This window comes from Leopardus geoffroyi, chromosome D4, assembly GCF_018350155.1.
Source record: "Leopardus geoffroyi isolate Oge1 chromosome D4, O.geoffroyi_Oge1_pat1.0, whole genome shotgun sequence".
Lineage (NCBI taxonomy): Eukaryota > Metazoa > Chordata > Mammalia > Carnivora > Felidae > Leopardus > Leopardus geoffroyi.
Window position 1 is genome coordinate 73,337,046 of NC_059342.1, and position 19,983 is coordinate 73,357,028.

Consider the following 19,983-nt stretch of genomic DNA (forward strand, 5'->3'; position numbering starts at 1 on the left):
TCCTATTTCTATTATGCATTTTTTTTAAGTTTATTTATTTTGAGAGAGACAGAGACAGCACAAGTTGGGGAGGGGCAGAAAGAGCAGAGAAAGAACCCCAAACAGGCTCTGTGCTGCCGGAGCAGAGCTCCACACAGGGCTCGAACTCACAAAACTGTGATCATGACCTAAGCTGAAACCAAGAGTCGGATGCTTAACTGACTGAGCCACCCAGGTACCCCTCCATTATGAATTTTAAAATTAAAAAAATTTTTTTCTACTGACCTATTTCAAGTTCAATGACTTCCCTGTCATTTACATTCTGCTGGTAAACTTATCCAGTGAATTAAAAAACGTTTTTAAAATATTTGTTTTAATTTTGAGAGAAAGTGAGTGTGCAAGTAGGGGAGGGGCAGAGATAGAGGGGGACAGATGATCTGAAGCAGGCTCCACGCTGACAGCAGAGATGGGGCTCGAACTCACAAACCACAAGATCATGACCTGAGCCAAAGTCAGATGCTTAACCAATTGAGCCACTCAGACACCCCTCCAGTGAATTTTAAATTTCAGACATTGTACTTCTAAGTTCTAGAGTTTTCTTTTGGTTTTTGTCCAGTTTCTATTTATTTGCTTAGTTCTTAAAAAATGTGTATTCACTGGGGCGCCTGGGTGGCGCAGTCGGTTGAGTGTCCGACTTCAGCCAGGTCACGATCTCGCGGTGCGTGAGTTCGAGCCCCGCGTCAGGCTCTGGGCTGATGGCTCAGAGCCTGGAGCCTGTTTCCGATTCTGTGTCTCCCTCTCTCTCTGCCCCTCCCCCGTTCATGCTCTGTTTCTCTCTGTCCCAAAAATAAATAAACGTTGAAAAAAAAATGTGTATTCACTGTGAGCATATCTTTATTTCACTAAGCAGTATTATAATACTTATATTAATATCCTCATATGCTCATCCTAACTTTTGGATTGGTTGTCTCTTTTCTTGAATAGGATCACATTTTCCTAATTGTTTAGCTGTCAAGTAAATTTTTCTTGTATCCTAGATATCATGAATGATAAGTTGCGGAGAGTTTGGATTCTGTTATATTTCTCTGAAGAGTGTTAACATTTTTGTTTTAGCAAGTAATTAGCATGGTTGAACTCAAACTTCAAACTAATTCTGTGGGGCAGCAACACAAATAAAAGCTCAGTTCTCTTGTCTTTAGTTGAAACATTAGGAGTCTGTGCCAAATATGCACGGTTCAGAGATCAGACAGGGATTTGGGCAGAGTTTATTCACAGAATTTGGGTTGCTCCTTCTTTGAGTCTTTCTTTTCTGGGATTTTCCTTTCACTTTTCAGTGGCTGTGGTTTCCCTGAAACTCAGCCCTGTACTTTTTCATCTCCAAAAGACTGAATGTTTTCTATCAAATTACCCACCTCTGCCACACCAACTTTAGCATATCCTCAGGATAAAAGCTGTGATCTAACTTACCATTCCCTTCTTCCAAATTTCAACTCTTTTCCATAATCTGCTTTTGTTCACTCTCCAGTACCTTCAGGTCATTGGTTGTGTGTGTGTGTGTGTGTGTGTGTGTGTGGTTTTCCAGAGTTTATAACTATTATCTGTGGAGGGTCAGGATCAGTAGGAATCTACTTGGCCATACCAGTAATGAAAACTCATTACAATAAAATAAAATCAATTCATGAAAATAGAAAAATTACTTAGAAAAAAATAAAACTTTTAAACTGACAATCTTGAATCACCATCCACATAGTGGATATTGATATTTTGCATTTTCTAACATTTTTGCACCATCCACATATTTTGCACCATCCACATAGTGGATAGTGATATTTTGCATTTTCTAACATATGTATTTGTGTGTATAAACATTATCTTTATATTAAAGAAATGCCTCAGAAACATTTTCAAATACTTTTAAATTTTAACAATGATTTATACCAGTGTTTCTCAAAGTGTGGTCCCCAGACCAGCACCATCAGCATCTCCTGGGAAGTTATTAAAAGTGCAAATTCTCAGCCTCCCACCCCCTACTGTCCCAGACCTACTGAGTCAGAAACTTTGTGGATGGGGCCCATTTCTAATGTCTGTGTTTTAACAAGCCCCCCAGGCAATTTTGACACATGCTATCATTTAAACTCACCTCTGTATGTTTATTTTCTTTCATTCTTCACCTCCAATAATTTTTTAGACATCATTTCTTCAGTCGTTGATGCTAACATTTAATTCCTTTCTTACCGTACACGTTGGCTTTCAAACACTTATTTCCACTGCTCAGGCATACATACCTATATTCCTCACTGTCCCAGGTATGGTACTATTATGGGTTCTCCACAAGGTGTGGGAAATTTGACCTAGTCATCACTTGCAACTGTTTTATCCTTCTAAAAAGTGCAGACTTTCCACAGCTCTGGAAAGTGAAGATTCATTCTGTGTTTGATGCCAGGCTTCCACCTGGTTACAAATTACTGATGGAAAATGGAATTCACATTGCATTTTCCTTCTCTGAAAGTAAATAAGTTACTTAGCAATGAGGGTATAACATTCATGAGTTGATTTTTCAACACACACGTGTATATACACACACATTTCATTCTCAATACTTATATCTGTTAATTCTCTGAAGCGAGGAGATCAAGAAGGCAGGAATTTGAATGGGAAATATTTGCAAAGATGGCACTTAGCCACATATTTGCTGAGGGGCCATCATTATACTAACCTAGTATCCAGGTGAAATATTTATTGAGCAGAACTGACTACTAAAAAAGTCTTGCTTATTAACCCGTATGTTTCTTCTGAAGAACAAATGAGGTAATGTAGTAAATGTGCTGTAAAAATGTAAAAGGTGACATACATGCCAAATATTATTATTACCTTATATTATGAAACCATTTTTGTGCTTAAGTCACTGTTTTTAGTGTAACAACTTAAATTTTAATACAATTCAGCTGTGTTTTTTATCTATGACTCGTGAATAAAAAATAATAATAATAGGGGCACCTGGGTGGCTCAGTCGGTTAAGTGTCCAACTTCAGCTCAGGTCAGGATCTCACAGTTCGTGAGTTCAAGCCCTGCAGCAGGCTCTGTGCTGATAGCTCAGAGCCTGGAGCCTGCTTTGGATTCTGTGTCTCCCTCTCTCTCTGCCCCTTCCCTGCTTGCGCTCTGTCTCTCTCTCTCTCAAATAAACATTAAAAAATTATTTTTAGGGGCGCCTGGGTGGCTCAGTCGGTTGAGCGTCCGACTTCAGCTCAGGTCAGGATCTCACAGTTTGTGAGTTTGAGCCCTGTGTCGGGCTCTGTGCTGACAGCTCAGAGCCTGGAGCCTGTTTCAGATTCTGTGTCTCCCTCTCTCTGCCCCTTCCCCGCTCATGCTCTGTCTCTCTCTGTCTCTCAAAAATGAATAAACGTTAAAAAATTTTTTAATAAAAAACGTTTTTAATTAAAAAAATAAATAAGTATGCAGTGGAAAATAGGTCTCATGCGCAAACTCAAATTGATCCATAGTAACCTCTGGAATGCATGCTTTTTTTTTTTTAATGTTTACTTATTTTTGAGAGTGAGGGAGACACAGCATGAGCAGAGGAGGGGCAGAGAGAGAGGGAGACACAGAATCCGAAGCAGGCTCCAGGCTCTGAGCTGTCAGCACAGAGCCTGATGTGGGGCTCAAACCCACAAACTGTGAGATCATGACCTCAGCTGAAATTGGGCACTTAACCAACTGAGCCACCCAGGTGCCCCTGGAATACATGCTTAAGAATGATTCTGAGGCCACGTCTAGATTCACTCAGAATGAGTGTGGTGACCCATTAGCAATGTTTGCTATTGGGCAAGAACAGGAAGTAGTGGCATTTGTTACAATACATTTGAAACCCCAGATTGAGGTGTTTGTATATACGTGCTCTGAATATGAGACAAAACGGAGTGACTGTTCAGAAAAGCACTTTCATTCACCTAAAATAAAAATTTATCTTCAGTCGTTTTAAAAAATGGCATATAGAAGGAACACAGTACAGAATTATAGTTGTAATTCATTATTTTAATAAAAGGACGTGTGTTTGATAGGAAAAGTCTTTGTGAATTCAATATCAAGTTTAATGCCATATCCTCAGATTCACCACCCTTCCTAGAAACTTTTACTTTGTAAACAACACCATGGAGTGGGCTCAGTGAAAATTTTAATCAGTGTTGATGTATGCATATTAAAAGGACTTTAGTTGTGAAAATAATACATTTACATTGTTCAAAAATTCGTATACAGGATATAATAAAAAGGAGGTCTCCCTCCAGTCCCAGCTCCCATTCCTGTACTCCTGTGCTCATAGAAACCACTATAAGGTTTCTTATATATTTTTTCAAACCAAGTCTATTTACATACAAATATATACATATACATATATACACACATACATATATACACACACACAGACAGGCAAATGCACACCCTTTTGTACAAAAGTGGGAACATACTATACACACAGTTCAGCAATCTGCTTTTTTCACTTAACGATATATCTTGGACATCATTCCCCACCAGCACCTGTGCATCCTCAGCTGCTTTCATTTTTTCTCTTAATTTTCTGTTAATATTTTTTACATAAATAACCTTTAGGAAGTTTGCAGCTGATGCAGAAGCTAACAAAGACATTAAGAAAGAGAGAGGTGATAATATCAAAGATCAGGCTCATACCAGTGGCCACATACATTTATACATGGAAATTAACAGATATGCAAATTCAATTCTCATATGCGGTGCTTAAGTACACAAAACTCAAGCAACTCAGGAATTTAGCATATGTAATTTGCTTCTCTACTGCTCTGATTTTTCAGCTTATTAACATTTTTAAAAGCTTTATATTTTGGTCTGAACACATAAATAATTAATAATTGAGTACTTTTAAAATAGTATTTTCTATAAAAGGTTGGTATCAAGTTTAAACTCTCCATCCATTGCTTCCCTGTAAGATTCATTTTCAAATTCCCTCGTATGTAACGAGGTGTGACTTCTTATTAAAGGCTTTCTAACATCCTTAAAATTCAGACTTCTTCTAAGGTTAAATAAAACCTCTAGTTAAAAGGTTTTCCCACATTAATTTCACTGAGATTTTTCTTCTGAATGAGTTTTCACATGTTTAGTAAGGGATGCATTTTGTTTGAAAGCTTTCCCACACTCATTACATTCATAGGGTTTCTCTCCAGTGTGGGATCTCTGATGTATAACAAGTTGTGACTTTACATTGAAAGCTTTTCCACATTCATTACATTCAAAAGGTTTCTCCCCAGTATGAGTCCTCTGATGTACAATGAGATGTGACTTTTGGCTAAAAGCTTTCCCACATTCATTACATTCATAGGGTTTTTCCCCAGTATGAACTCTCTGATGTTGAGTAAGACCTTCAATTTGTTTGAAGGCCTTTCCACATTGGTTACATTCAAAAGGACTTTCACCTGTATGAGTTCTCGTGTGGTAAGTAAGAGATGAGCTATGCCCAAATGCTTTTCCACATTCATTACATTTGTAGGGTTTCTCCTTAGTATGAGTTCTTTGATGTATAATGAGGTGTGACTTCTTGCTGAAAGCTTTCCCACATTCATTACATTCAAAGGGCTTCTCACCTGTATGAATTCTCATATGTTTAGTAAGGGACGAGCTATACTTAAAAGCCTTTCCACATTCATGACATTCATATGGTATTTCACCTGTATGAGTCCTCACGTGTTCTGTAAGAGATGAGTTATACCTAAAGGATTTTCCACATTCCTTACATTCATAGGGCTTCTCACCTGTATGAGATCTTACATGTTGAATAAGGTTTGAGCTGTGTCTAAAGGTTTTCCCACACTCAGTACATTTATAGGGCTTTTCCCCAGTATGAACTCTCAGATGGTCAGTGAGGGCATGTTTATGACTGTGGGCTTTGCCACACTGAGTACACTCATATGGCTTTTCTCCAGTGTGAGTTCTCTGATGCACAACGAGGTGTGACTTTTGGCTAAAGGCTATCCCACATTCATCGCATTCATATGGTTTCTCCCCAGTATGAATTCTCTGATGGTCAGTGAGTCCTTGCTTGTGACTGAGAACCTTTCCACATTGATTACATTCATAGGGTTTGGCTTTAGCTTGAGTTTTGTCACACTTAGTAGATGAGCTACGGCTGGATGATTTCTCATGTTTCTTTCCAGTTTGAATTTTGTCGCATTTAGTATGGGATGAGCTATGATGAGATAATTTCTCATGTTTCTTGCCAGTTTGAGTTTTGTCATGCTTATTAGATAAGCTATGGTTGGATAATTTCTGTTTCTTTCCAGTTTGATTTTTGTTTTTCTTTGTATCAGGTAAGCTATGGCTGAAAGATTTCTTGTGCTCTTTAGTTACATTAGGTTTCTTTTTTGCATAGTTTCTTATATGACCAAGTAAGTCTAAATTCTGTTTCAAACTCTTTCCATGTGAATCAAATTTAAGCTTTCTTTTTGAAGGAACATGTTTTGTACTCACATTTATTTCCCCCAATGAGCTACATTCATGGCCTTTCTTCTTAGTCAGACTTTTTTTCTTGAATGCAACTTCCCTAAGGAGTTTGTTTTGAGATTCCTGGTGATTCGCTAGCTGGTCGTTATCTTGCTGGACTTCTTCTAAAATGGAATTCAATGAGACATTCTTATGAATCTTTTCACTCTCATATTTTGAACTACAACTTGTAAAACAAATGCCCTATTGTGGGGCTGAATCTTTATTCAAGCTTCATATCCCAAGGTGAATGAAATATCAAGTGTAAATGTCCCTAAGCTTTTGGACTTGAGGGGAAAGTGCTGTAGAGAGCACTTCCAAGTGCTTCTCCAAGAAAAGATAATTGACAATAGTAATTAGAAAAAATTTTGCCTGTTTACAAATATAACCTTGTAACCTGGGATAGATGATAAGATAAACTGAAGGAGCAGTGACTAGGTAATAGATGAAGTTAAAAGAGCTTGTGATTGTAGTTGGTATTTTTTGAGGTTTCTCCACAGCCCAAGCTTCCCAGCTTTGATAACTGCCAATTCATTCACAGTATTTGGCTCCCACAGCCTGTACTACATTAATTCAGCTCTCTATGGTCACAATTGGAGACACATCCGGCTCAAGCCAAAGCGTCCAATATGAGTCTTCCTCCTAAATATTTAGACTCTGGTTTGTCTCCATTGGGTTTTTACAATGATATAAAACGAGTAATAGTAAAGTCATATCTTCCCTGTGTAAACAGAAAGTTCATCAGTATGAAGAACGAAGCATACATCCACAAAGAAGCAGAGATGTGAGATCACATGTTCTCAAAGAGACCATTTATCTAATCCCAATTCTGGATGGCTTTCCAGTTCCTAGTTCTAATCCCTGGTAGGGTCAGGCTGACATATCCACCTTTAGGTTACAAGAGATAAACCTAAGTCCTTATAGTAAATTCCTCGATTTACTTAGGCTAGCCTGAGTAAATTTTTGTTACTGCCCTCCAAAGAGCCAAAATAGAGAAAATAAGGGAAGTCTACCAAGAAATACTAAATAGCTTACAGGTGACTAAGGGAATAAGCAGGAGAGGGTATTCCAGTGCTACCACCTACGATCAATATAATAATGACATTCCTGTACTAAGACAAACAAACAAACAACCAAAAAACCCCCGAAAAACTAAAAAACCAACCAAACAAAAAACCCTACAGTTTCTGAGTCCCCTGATGCTCTTACCATGATAAAATTCATAGAAATGAGACTTCTCATAGAAATGAGATTTACACCATTTAGAGTTACAATGTACACATGTATCTGTTTTCCAACAGTTTGCTATGGAGCATACCTTTGTTTCTGTCAGGTCACTCTAATAATTACTAATCATAAATTTTAAGCTTATTCCCAGCTTTTTTTTTTTTTTCCAACGTTTATTTATTTTTTTTGGGACAGAGAGAGACAGAGCATGAACAGGGGAGGGGCAGAGAGAGAGAGGGAGACACAGAATCGGAAACAGGCTCCAGACTCTGAGCCATCAGCCCAGAGCCTGACGCGGGGCTCGAACTCACGGACTGCGAGATCGTGACCTGGCTGAAGTCGGACGCTTAACCGACTGCGCCACCCAGGCGCCCCACTTATTCCCAGCTTTAAGTGATTGCTCACGTCCTTCCTTCCACACGTTATACAATTACACATTTTAAGATACCTTCCCAGTGTGTGTTTTCCTTCTCTGAGTCCACCACCCACACTGACACATGGAGGCAATTATGTTTGTACCATTATGACCCAAACTCTGGTTGAAAACAATTGATTGAACAGTGGTAAACACAGGGCCCAAACTAGACCAATACTATTCTGTCTCCTAAGAATTTAGAATTGAAATTCAAAGTCCTCTTTTAGCTAGGTATGGATACGACATGTGTAAAAATCCAAAAACTTAAGAGTTGGGACTACCATTTTGAGGCAGCTTTCTTCAGTTATGTGTGTGGAAAAGCAGAAAAAGCTTTAGGATGGGAATTAAACAGACTCAAAGAGAGAAACAGATGTAAGAGTCTCAAAGAATGAAAGAAACTGAACAGCTACCTTGGTCATGAAGGAACAACACATGGATAAAGTGAAAACTGAGATCAAACAGAAAAGAGTTTTAGTATTTGGATATAAGCCAGGAAACACCATTACATTCATGGAGGACTTTGAAGAGATTAGTTCCCATGGGGTAAAAAAATCAATTGTTGTAGGTATAGATATAGTGGTATAGATATAACAGGGAGAGGTAGAGTTGCCAGCTGCTTTTTCCTTCAGGAAACTTTAAGTGGTACAAGCATTTTGGGGGAAAGGGTAGCACAAGAGCAAGACAAAGGTGGCCTCTTCCAATGTCCAAGGATTCTGGAGAGGATAGAGGCAAATCTTCTGGGAAGAAAGGGATCAAAACTCAAACCTTTCCCCTTGAGGTGTAACATTATAAGAACCTCTTATAATGATGAAGATTGGCCAGCAGGAAAAAATATAAAGCACTACGAGAGAAATTTACCATGAGGGGAAAAGATAGAATCTGAACTAGTGAAATGGTATCATAATAGGGTAATAATGAAGAGAGTTGAGTCTGACAGAGCATGTGATTACAACTGTGAGCTTATCCTGGGGCGCCTGGGTGGTTCAGTTGGTTAAGCGTCCAACTTCGGCTCAGGTCATAAACTTGCGGTCTGTTGAGTTTAAGCCCCGCGTCAGGCTCTGTGGTGACAGCTCAGAGCCTGGAGCCTGCTTCCAATTCTGTCTCTCTCTCTCTCTCTCTCTCATAAATAAATAAACATTAAAAAAAAAAAAAGACTGTAAGCTTATCCTGAATCAGAGAGTAACTAACACCTGAATGTTAAGCTAAAATGACTGACGTATATAGCTCAATAGACTTAGCAAATCATTGGAAGGAATAGAACAGTCTTTCCTTGAAGCAATTCCAAGTACTATATAGGAAACTGAACTGAGAAGAAAGTCACTATAGCAATGACAAAGATGTATTAAATGATTCAGTATTATTTTTTAGTTGCAACACCAAGTAACAGTGAGAAAAGTAAACACAGCCAAAATTGGAGCCACTAATGGATGGATCGAAAACTCCATGAGGTCCCTTCATTCGCCATTTGAAGGACTAGTCCTTCTGGTTTCAAGAATTCGTGGAGAGTTGGAAAATTCAGAGGACACTTAAAAATATACTGTAAACATTCTGCTAAGTTGGGGACTATAGAGATGTAAATAATAAGTGAATATTTTAATATTTGGTGGCAACACCTAAGATGAATTGCTTAAAAAATGGATTCAACAAATCAGCCTAAGAATTAGAACAATTTAGGTATGAGATAATGTAAAGCTAATTTGGGTGATGTCCGTGAAAATGAAGAAAGCAAACAAACAAATCAGGAACTGAAGAGAGGATAGAAAAAGAGAAGGCAGAGAGCAAAGACGCACCGGAACTCCATGGTAGACAGGCCTTAAATCAAAGTAGACCCGGGGCACCTGGGTGGCTCAGTAGGTTAAGGGTCCGACTTCCACTCAGGTCACGTTCTTGCAGTTCGTGAGTTCGAACCCCACGTCAGGCTCTGTGCTGACAGCTCAGAGCCTGGAGCCTGCTTCAGATTCTGTGGCTCCCTCTCTGCCTGCCCCTTCCCCCCCTCCCCTCTCTCAAAAATAAAATAAACGTTAAAAAATTTTTCAAAGTAGACCCTGATAAAAATATGGAAGGTGAAAGGAAGCTCTAATTTAGAAAGAAATATAAAGCTTTCCATTTCGGACACTCTGAGAATGAGCTTTCCTGTAAAGTAGGTAAAAATATGAGTGCAACACAAAGAAACTGGAGATTTATCTGGACAAGATAAATTTTTCTTGAAAGTCACCCATGTAGAATAAGTAGCTTGTATTTGCACAAATGATTCTTTTGAGGAAAATACAATAGAAAAAAAAAAAGAACAGAGAGCAGAAGACAAAACCTTAGGGATACTTCAGCAAGTGGAAAGAAGAGAATCTGGTGAAATAAACGTAAAGAAGCACTTAGAAGATCAGATTTAAGTGGTATATAATTTAAGCTAAGTAGGCAAGAATTTCATGCTGATCAAAACTATTAAAATATGCGCTGGAAGGGGCGCCTGGGTGGTGCAGTCGGTTAAGCGTCCGACTTCAGCCAGGTCACGATCTCGCGGTCTGTGAGTTCGAGCCCCGCGTCAGGCTCTGGGCTGATGGCTCAGAGCCTGGAGCCTGTTTCCGATTCTGTGTCTCCCTCTCTCTCTGCCCCTCCCCCGTTCATGCTCTGTCTCTCTCTGTCCCAAAAATAAATAAAAAACGTTGAAAAAAATTTTTTTTAAATATGCGCTGGGAGGTAAGCAGGGGTTACTTTAAAGCCAGAAATTTACATAGAGTCACAAAATCTGTAGGATTTGACTGTAGAGGTTAAGGAGCAAATGGAAATGATGATTCATTATAGACCACAGGTCTGGAGCATTTTCACAGTGAAAGAAGGGAAGTGGAAAGTAATTAAAGGCAGGGAGCATCATGCCAAGAGATTTGGAAAGAGGATGGATCCAAGAAGGTTTGAACACATAAGGAGAGAAATATATCATGGAGTCCCAGAATTTGACTGGATGAAGGGAAATATACTGAGGATATTAGTAAAAAAGGAGATAATAAAAAACAGCACTGCTTTAAACAAGGTAAGCAGTGATGGGACTTTGAGAACAGCTAAGAGGAGTCACTGCTCCTCCTGGAAGCTGAGCAATGGAGAGCATAAATGAGGAAAGATGACTGACTATATATGGAAAGGTCAGTTAGGCATCTGAGGTATGGTATCAAAGGTTCAGAACTCTAGTTGTCACCTTTTTCCTACCACAATATGAATGGTGTGGCATACTGTATTACTGTTCCCTGTGGAAAGATTGTACCTCCCAGGCCCCTGCATGCCACTTGAATCCTCCCTGGAGAAGGGCGGTCCATTCCTACCCTGCTGAGCTTAGGAGTGGCCAGGTGATCTGCTCTAACCAATTAGCCAATAAAATGTGAGCAGAAAGAGATATCTACCACTTCCATTCGGTAGTTTTAAGTCAACAGGTGGTTCTACTCATTCTTCTTTCCTTGTGACATGAGAGCAGGATTTGCCACATAGGGGCTGCTCTTTCGATGTAGGTCCAAAGGATAATGTGGAATAGGGCTACAGCATGAGCAAGAAACAAATCTTTCTTGTTGGAAGCCACTGAGATTTGGGGGTCATTCCTTAATGGAGCATAACTTAGCCTAAGCTAACTGATGCAAGTGGTATAAGCAAACCCCCATACGTGAACACTGGCTTACAACTACTGTGAACCTCATATGAGAACCTCACACGTACACAGGTTCATAGACAGAAGAGATATTAGAATCTCCAAGGTTAGAGAATCTTTCTGGTTTGAACTCCTCCTCCCCCAGGAGAAGATATTTTTCAACTGCTACTCCTGGTTAAGAAAGAAAGGTCTCAAATATTTAAGATTTTAAAAATAAATTATTCATTGGGTTGGCGGGTGGCTCAGTCGGTTAAGCGTCCGACTCTGACTCAGGTCATGATCTCACGGTTCATGAGCCCCGCATCAGGCCCTCTGCTGTCAGAGCGGAGCCTGCTTCGGATCCTCTGTCTCCCTCTCTCTCTGCCCGGCCCCTGCTCATGCTCACTCCCTCTCAAAAATAAACATACATACATAAATAAATAAATAAATAAATAAATCATTGAAGAATTGCAAAGTTACCACCAAAAAACTAGGAACTTACTTCCATTGGTTCCTATTTGCTTGGGTCTTGCTATTTCACTGGGACCACCTTGTCTAGGTTTTTTGCCCTTCCCCAACCATGGCTCTTCTCCTTTTTCCAACTTGGAGATCATGTCTGGTTTGGGAGCTTGATAACCTGCTCATGAAAAATGGTACAAATTGAGTGTTAGGAAAACAAACATCCCAGAAATCAAACGCTAATATTTGGACTTCAGAGCCTTGAAAGAATTAAGAATATACGGCTTCTGAAATTTCACAATGGCTGCCCATGTATCCTATCCAAGGAGACCTTCCATTTTGGAGACAGGGGCACAGTATCTTGAGTTGTACCCAAAAGGGATCACAACTCTTTGATTCATAATAACCATGGCCAAATTTATCAAGAACTTCAGAGAGAAGGTATCACCATGCACACATTTTGAATTATGAAAGAACTGTCCTTACCCATTGAGGCAAGGTTGCTGTAGTTCTCCAGCATCACATCCTTATACAGGTTCCTCTGGGCAGGATCTAGCTGCTCCCATTCCTTCTGGGTAAAAGCCATAGTCACATCTTTGAATGTTACTGATCCCTGTAATAGCAATACTTCTATTCAGTCTAATGTTATTCACATTAGTGAGTGATTTGGACAAGATAATAATGATTTGTTCTTAGCTCAACCATTCAATTTGATCATGATGTTATAGTGGATACTAATTCTTTACTCAATTATGCATTTTTTGAGAGGCAAAAATCATATTAAGAAATGTCCCTATTATGGACTGAATGTTTGAGTATCCCCAAAATTCATACGCTGAAACCCTCCCCTCCAATGTGACGGTATTAGGAGACAGGGTCTGCAGGAAGTAATTAGAATGGGATGAGTTCATGAGGGTGGAGTCTCCATGAATAGGATTAATGCCCATATAAGAGTCACAAGACAGCTTGCTTCCTCTCTCTGCTCCTTCTGCCAAGTGAGGGTACAAGAAGTCTGCAACCTGGCAGATGGTCTCACCAGATCCCAACCAGGCTCACACCCTATCTTGGACTTCTCGCCTCCAGAACTGACAGCAGTAAATTTCTGCTGTTTATAAGCTACCCAGTTGATGGTACTTCGTTGTAGCAGCCCAAACTGACTAAAACAGTCCCACTTGTGAATTTGTTTATTCAAGAAGATAAAGAGTGAAAAAAGTCATACAATTATCAGAGAGAAAGACAATTACCAAAACAAACAGAATCAGTCTTTACCTTTTCTTCTATAACAAAAAACAGTGGAATAGTGTTTATGAGGTAGAAGAATTGAGATCCTTGATTTTTAGAACCAGCCAAAAAATCACCTATATTTGGAAGCAAAAGTAATGTATTTTAGGCATGTAAGGATGCAGAAAATATAATACGTATATATTTTAGAAATAAAGAAAAGGAGAGGGACAGGGAAGGAGGAGGAGGAGAAGAAAAGGAGTGATTTTTAAAAGAAGGAAAAGTGAATCAGAATAAAGATTTCAAGATTGGGAAGGACATAATGTACAAGAAAGAGCTGTGAATAATAAAACCAGTCAAATGTCTAGTTACATCCAAGTAACTTGATAATCTTCTTGTACAACTGTTACAAAAGTCATTAAAATCAAGAGTCGTGACTTAGGGGCACCTGGGTGGCTCAGTCGGTTAAGTGTCTGACTTTGGCTCAGGTCATGATCTCACCGTCCATGAGTTCAAGCCCCGCATCAGGCTCTGTGCTGACAGCTTGGAGCTTGGGGCCTGCTTAGGATTCTGTGTCTCCCTCTCTCTCTGCCCCTCCCCCACTCATGCTCTGTCTCTCAGAAATAAATAAACGTTAAAAAATTAAAAAAAAAAAAGAGGCGTGACTTAAGAAAAATAAACAGGAATATAACTGGTAAGGGTGGGGGGTGGGGAGAAATTAAAGCATGTTTAAGATCTCCTCTTATTAGGGAGGTGAGAGGAGGAGACACAGCTCCTGGAGAAGTTTGCCACTAATGAATACATGCTTGAACAGATTTGTTTCACATTGAAAAATAACTCCCTACCTCCATAGACCACCAATCAATTAGCTGTGTATGTCACCAATCTCTGACCTGACAAACCTCCAGTCATGGACATCTGAGAACTCCCATCATTGACTGTCACTGGCCTCTCAATCACTGATAGACTGATCCCAACAAAGTCCCCTACCAGTAACAGCAACAAATCTCCCCAGTCGCCCCCACACACTCCAATCACAAAATCCCACAGGTCTCTCAACTATGGATACCTAAAGAACACATCAGTCTCTTCTCTGATGCAACCCCAAATCCTGACTCTACCAGTCCCCAATCACTGACGCCAACAGACCTCCACCAACAGTGGCGTTTACAGAAACCCGAATCAGTACCAGCCAACTTCACTATACCTTCAATCTCTTTAGCCATTCCCTTCACCTGCTTGCTTTGCCTGAAATCTACCTTCTCCTGAGGATCCTGCTCCCTTACAAGGCTCCCTGCTGGAGGTTATTTGGTTTGGCCCAACCATGACTCGTGTACCTCACGGCCTGAAGATGAGGTCAACGATAACTTTCAACTATTCTTCATTCATCCTTCAAAATCCCTATCACGTTTAGAGTATCACCAGACTTCAACCCGTTAACCCTCCATTTCAACGATTAACTAGAAGAACTCACAGCCTCGCCATATAGTTGTACTCGGAGCTACGATGTAGTACAGCTAAGGAAAAGGTGCATGGGGTGAAGTCTAGAGGAAGCCAGGCACAAGTATCCAAGAGTCCTCTTCCAGCGGAGTCACACAGGACATACATGATTCCTCCAGAAATAAATCGTGAGAACACGTGTGAAATGGTGTTTCCCAAGGAAGCGCCGTAGAGACTCAGGGGCGCTCACGGGCACCCTCTGCCTGGCACACACAAAAGTCCCAGATCCCCAGAAGGAAATCAGGAGTTCAGCATAAACCGCATTGTTTACATCGTTTAGTTTATTAAATGTTTTATTTATTTTTGAGACAGAAAGAGACAGTGGGCGGGAGGAGGGGAGGGGCAGAGAGAGACACACACACAGAATCTGAAGCAGGCTCCAGGCTCAGAGCTGTCAGCACAGAGCCCGACGCGGGGCTCAAACTCATGGATTGTGAGATCATGACCTGAGCCGAAGTCGGACGCTTAACCGATGGAGCCACCCAGGCGCCCCTACGTAGTTTAGTTCAGGCACGGGGAGCCACTTTTATCATTTCTGGGAATGGTGCAAAGCCTCCTGCAGTCTAAGCTCTCAGATGTCAGCCAAAGGTCAACCTTGCAAGCAGGCTTTTCTAAGGACAGCTGTTAGGAGCCACTTAGGTCAACTCTTCCGCACAGTAATTCTGCCTCATTCAATGCAAGCCTGAACACCAGCCTCCTCTTCCCTACAGCTCCTCCACTAACTGCATCAATGCAGAAGAGCCCTTCCACACCCTGGCCTTTCTCTTTCCTGACTCCAACAATCTTTTCTTCTACCCAAACTCAGCCACTGATTCGTCACCCAGGCATTCTTTAGACCCTTGCCACATACATTACAGCACCTCTAAAATCTCTACTTAAAACACTGTCCTGCCAGCTTACTTCTTCTAGTACCTTCCATGTCAATATTTCTCCAAATACATTCGGCCCTCATACCCATCGATCCTAACCATTTTTTTTCACAATCTTCCATTGCCACGCAGCCTTACTTTTCACCTGTCCCGTTTAGATTTAGTTCTAACCCCATACACACTCCACGGAAAACAGCTTTCACTTCCTTGCCCCTCTTCTTCTCCACTGTATTTCCCTAGCAAAGCCTCAAACTTAAACCCAACTTAATCTCTGCCTGCAACCTTGCAGTTAAACATTCCAAAAGAAAAAAGTCAAACAACTGTGCTGACTGGACTCACTTCAAATTGATGACACATATCTCAAATGGGCACCCAATACTGAGAGCTTCCTGTTCCTCTTTCCAAGATGATTATTCCAAACATTCTCCTCTTTCTCTCTGAAATCTGCAGCACCTACTCCTTTCCCACTGTCAGCTGATGAATTTGCCTTACACTTTCAAAGACAAAATAAATGTACGTGAACAAGAACTACCTTGCCTTGTTGCCACCGATTCCGCCAATCTGTTTCCAAACCCCTATCATCTGTCTCCTTTCTGTTGAAATGGAAGACATGTCCCTTCTGTCACTGAAGGCCAGTTTCTCCACTTATGCTTTGGATCCTATCCTCGACTGCTTTCTTGAGGACTTCACCCCCTGCAATTAACCTCTCTCTTTTGTGCCACCTATCTTTCCCTTTCTACCGAATCGTTCCTATTGACACACAAAGTTGCCTTAATATCATCCATCCAATGAAAACTGTCTCTTAATCACATGTCCCATCCAATGCCAATTTATTTGCTCCTTTTACCAGCAAAACTCCTGGTGGTGTCTATACTCTGTCTCTATTTCATCACCTCCATTCTTTCAACTCATTCCAACAGGATTTTACCCTCATCGCTCCACGAAAAAAACTCTTCTTAATCAAAATAACCATTGAGCTACATCTTGCCAAAGTCAAATTCTCTGCAGTGATAAGTCTGGGACTCACAAGAGCTTATGACACAACTGACTCGCATGGTCTTGAAAAGCTTTCTTCTTTAAGCTTCTTTGACACCACATTTACAATTTTCATCATATCTCAGTGGCTACTCCTCATTCTCCCTCTTTTTCTGTTCTTTTCCAAACCTCTAAATGTATGAGTGACCCAGAGCTCTGTCCTTGGTCCCTCTTTTCTTCTCTATCTGCGTCCTCTCTGCAGGTGACCTCATCCAATCTTATGGCTTCAAGCACCATCTTTATGCTTGATGTCTTTCATTATGAATTCTCCAGCTCACACCTCTCCTAATTCTAGATTCATGCATCTAATGACTATTCAACATCTCTACTTGGGCATGTAATGGGCGTCTTGATGTGGCCAAAGCAGAACCACTGTCATCCACTCTGGCTCCCATTTATATCCACCAAATCTGGTCGTCTTCAACACAACCCTTTCGCAGAAAAAGGAAGCACCCTGTATCCGGTTCCTCAAGCCAAAAGTCTAGATGTAAAATCTTGATTCTTCTCTTCCCCCATGTTTCATATCAGCTCATCAGGAAGTCCTACTGGCTCATCTCTATATGTATTCTGAATCTGATTTTTCATTCCCTTGCTACGACCCTATTCTAAACCATCATCATCGCTTCCCTTTCACTATTCAATAAACTCCTAAAGGACCTCTGCACACAGACAGGGACAGTCTGGTCTCCAACTACCACAGGCACCGTAATAGACTCCCATAGACCACACATTGCCACACACCTCCCCAATCTCTGACACACCACAAAGCCATTTCTGACCCCCACAGCCTTCCAAACCATGGCCTTTCGGGCCACCCTCCCCCCCCCGCCCCGCCGCCGCCCCCCGCCATCACTGTCATCGCAGATACCTCGAAACACGGATTTCCTTAAACTGTGGCACCCACGGACCGCGCAGGCCCCCCATCACTGCCCCACAGATTCCCCCAGCACGCTGACCACCCCTCCCCCCGCCAGAAGACCCTCCAGCCTCGCCCCCAATTCCCAAATCGCTCCTCTCAGAGACGGCGGCCACCCTCCAATCACGGACCCCCAACTAGCCCACCGCGGACCGCCCGGCCGCCCCGCCCCGCCGTCGCGCTCACCGCGGCGCTGCCCCCCGGCTCCGACACGGCCATCTCCGCGGCACACCCGGCCCCTTCGGCCGTTCCCGCACCCCTCCTCCGGCCCACGCTCTCCTGCTTTGTGAGGATCGGGTCGCAGGCGGAGGCCGACATGGCGGCTGCTCGAAGCGCGGCCTTAGCGAGCCCGGCGCCTGCGATGGCGGCGCCCCTGGGTATCGCGGGAGGGCGCGGCCATCTTGACCGAGGCTCCGCCGTACAGCGGGGGCTTCGCGCTCCCGGCGCGCGCGCGGGCGGGTGGCCTCGGGACGCCGCGGAGGGTCCCGAGAGCTGAGATGCGAGGCGGCGGGAAGCGTGCTCAGGTACCCACTGCACGGTGCCTCGCGGCGCTCGACACCCCAGCCCCGGCGTCCGGAGGCTCGGCCACGCAAATGCAGAATTCGGAGTCGCCTTTCTGAATCCGTCACTGCAGCCAGTTGCCGGGAACCCCGCAATCACGAGGCCCAGCGCGGAATCCAGACAGCCAGGATAGTAAGAGAGATCGAGGAGGAAGGAGAAAAGGCCCGATCGCTCAGACACCATTGTTTCATAGGGAGAGAGCACTAATCGTCCAAATACACGTCTTTACCTTTACGGTATAAGAACAATGAGGGGAAAAAATGAAGCAGCAGGTTCAATGAACACATCACTCCTCAGTGAGGTCAACTGAAGCCAAATAATCAAGCAATTGGAGCAGAAATAATTTCTCAATGAGCTATTTGGTGTACCGACGCCGTTCATTTAACAACTATGTGTTGAGCTTTTACTTTGTGCCGGCTAAGTTGCTGTGCTATGCTAGGTAATGGGGAAAGAGTGGAGACCCAGGTGGAAACAGCCTTTGTTCGCCCTGATGGAATTTACAATGGGGCAGCGGGCTTGTGAAGTTATCCCAAATATGTGGTTGCTTTTTCCAGAGTCAAACACACCCTGTTTTGCACCTTCCATTTAGATGAGTGAACAATTAGTTATCCCTCAGCAGTGGCTGCATCCGTTCCCCTCACGGGCTCAATCTTTAGTCTGAATACAATTCTCAGTGCACCTTCGCTGATCTCATGAGACTCCTTAGGCCACCTAATTTCAGGACAGTTTTCTGCCTAGTTTCCCCATCCCATTATTGAAAAAGTTTTTCTAACAATAATTTGTTGTTGTTGTTCCACAAATCACAGTGGTGTGTTTCTCATTTATTTTCCAACTATCCCAACAATGCTTTCCCTAGTCTTGTGGCATCGATTCTAGAGCCTAGCAAAGTATGTTGTAAATATTGTGATAGGCAGAATTCTAATATGGCCCCCATTATCTCTGCCCCTGTTATCACACCTTTAAGAGATCCCCTCTCTTTCAGGAACCTGTGATCTCACACCCATATAAGATCCCAAATGAGTTGACTTTGAGTTCATAAAAAAGTGGAGATGATTCTGGGCGGGCCTGACCTAATCAGGTGAGCCCTTGAAAGAGACTGGACCCTTCCTGAAGTCAGAAATTACAAATAGGAACAGGCCTGCAAAGGGGCCACACAGCAAGAACCTGAAATCAGCCTCTCAGAGCTGAGAGTGGTTTTTGGTCTACAACGAGCAAGACAACAGGACCTCAGTCCTCAACAGCAAGGAAATGATTTCTACCAACATCCTGAGGGAGCTGACAAGCATATCTTTCTCTAGTGGAATCTTTAGTACACAACTCAGCCAGCGGCTTGAATTGAGCTTTGTGTGACCTCGTGTGGGGAATCCAGCCATGCCACCATCAGACTTCTGACCTACTGCAACAGTGAGACAATAAATTTGTGTTATTTTTGAGAGAGACAGAGACAGAGTGTGAGTGGGGGAGGGGCAGAGAGGAGGGAGACCCAGAATCCAAAGCAGGCTCCAGACTCTAGGCTGTCAGCACAGAGCCCAAAGTGGGGCTCGAACTCATGAATCACATGAACCAAGAGATCATGACCTGAGCCAAAGCCCGACGCCCAACCGACTGAGCCACCCAGGTGCCCCTGATCATTTCTTATGCAGCAAAGACGCAGTGAAAAGTGAAGGCGGGGGTGCCTGGGTGGCTCAGT

The 19,983-nt window shown here is 42.3% G+C and overlaps 1 protein-coding gene across 1 annotated transcript; it reads right to left on the reverse strand.

Annotated features, from left to right (window-relative positions):
• Positions 1–3,990: 3,990 nt before the first annotated feature.
• ZFP37 (ZFP37 zinc finger protein) lies at positions 3,991–18,491 on the reverse strand. The gene is made up of 4 exons (XM_045467710.1): positions 17,919–18,491; positions 12,678–12,804; positions 12,235–12,369; positions 3,991–6,608 (listed from the first exon to the last, which is right to left on the reverse strand). The coding sequence occupies exons 1-4, from the start codon at positions 18,474–18,476 to the stop codon at positions 5,068–5,070; spliced, it is 2,361 nt and encodes a 786-aa protein (XP_045323666.1). The 5' UTR covers positions 18,477–18,491; the 3' UTR covers positions 3,991–5,067.
• Between the last annotated feature and the right edge of the window lie 1,492 nt (positions 18,492–19,983).

Bases quoted from the DNA above. Each gene is read 5' to 3' on its own strand.
- ZFP37 (XM_045467710.1), bottom strand. From the start codon at position 18,476: ATGGTGTCTGAGCGATCGGGCCTTTTCTCCTTCCTCCTCGATCTCTCT. The intron at 12,370-12,677 runs GTAAGGACAGTT...TTTCATGAGCAG, and splicing joins CAGCAACCTTGCCTCAATGG to GTTATCAAGCTCCCAAACCA. The intron at 6,609-12,234 runs GTAAGTTCCTAG...ATTCCATTTTAG, and splicing joins GCAAATAGGAACCAATGGAA to AAGAAGTCCAGCAAGATAAC.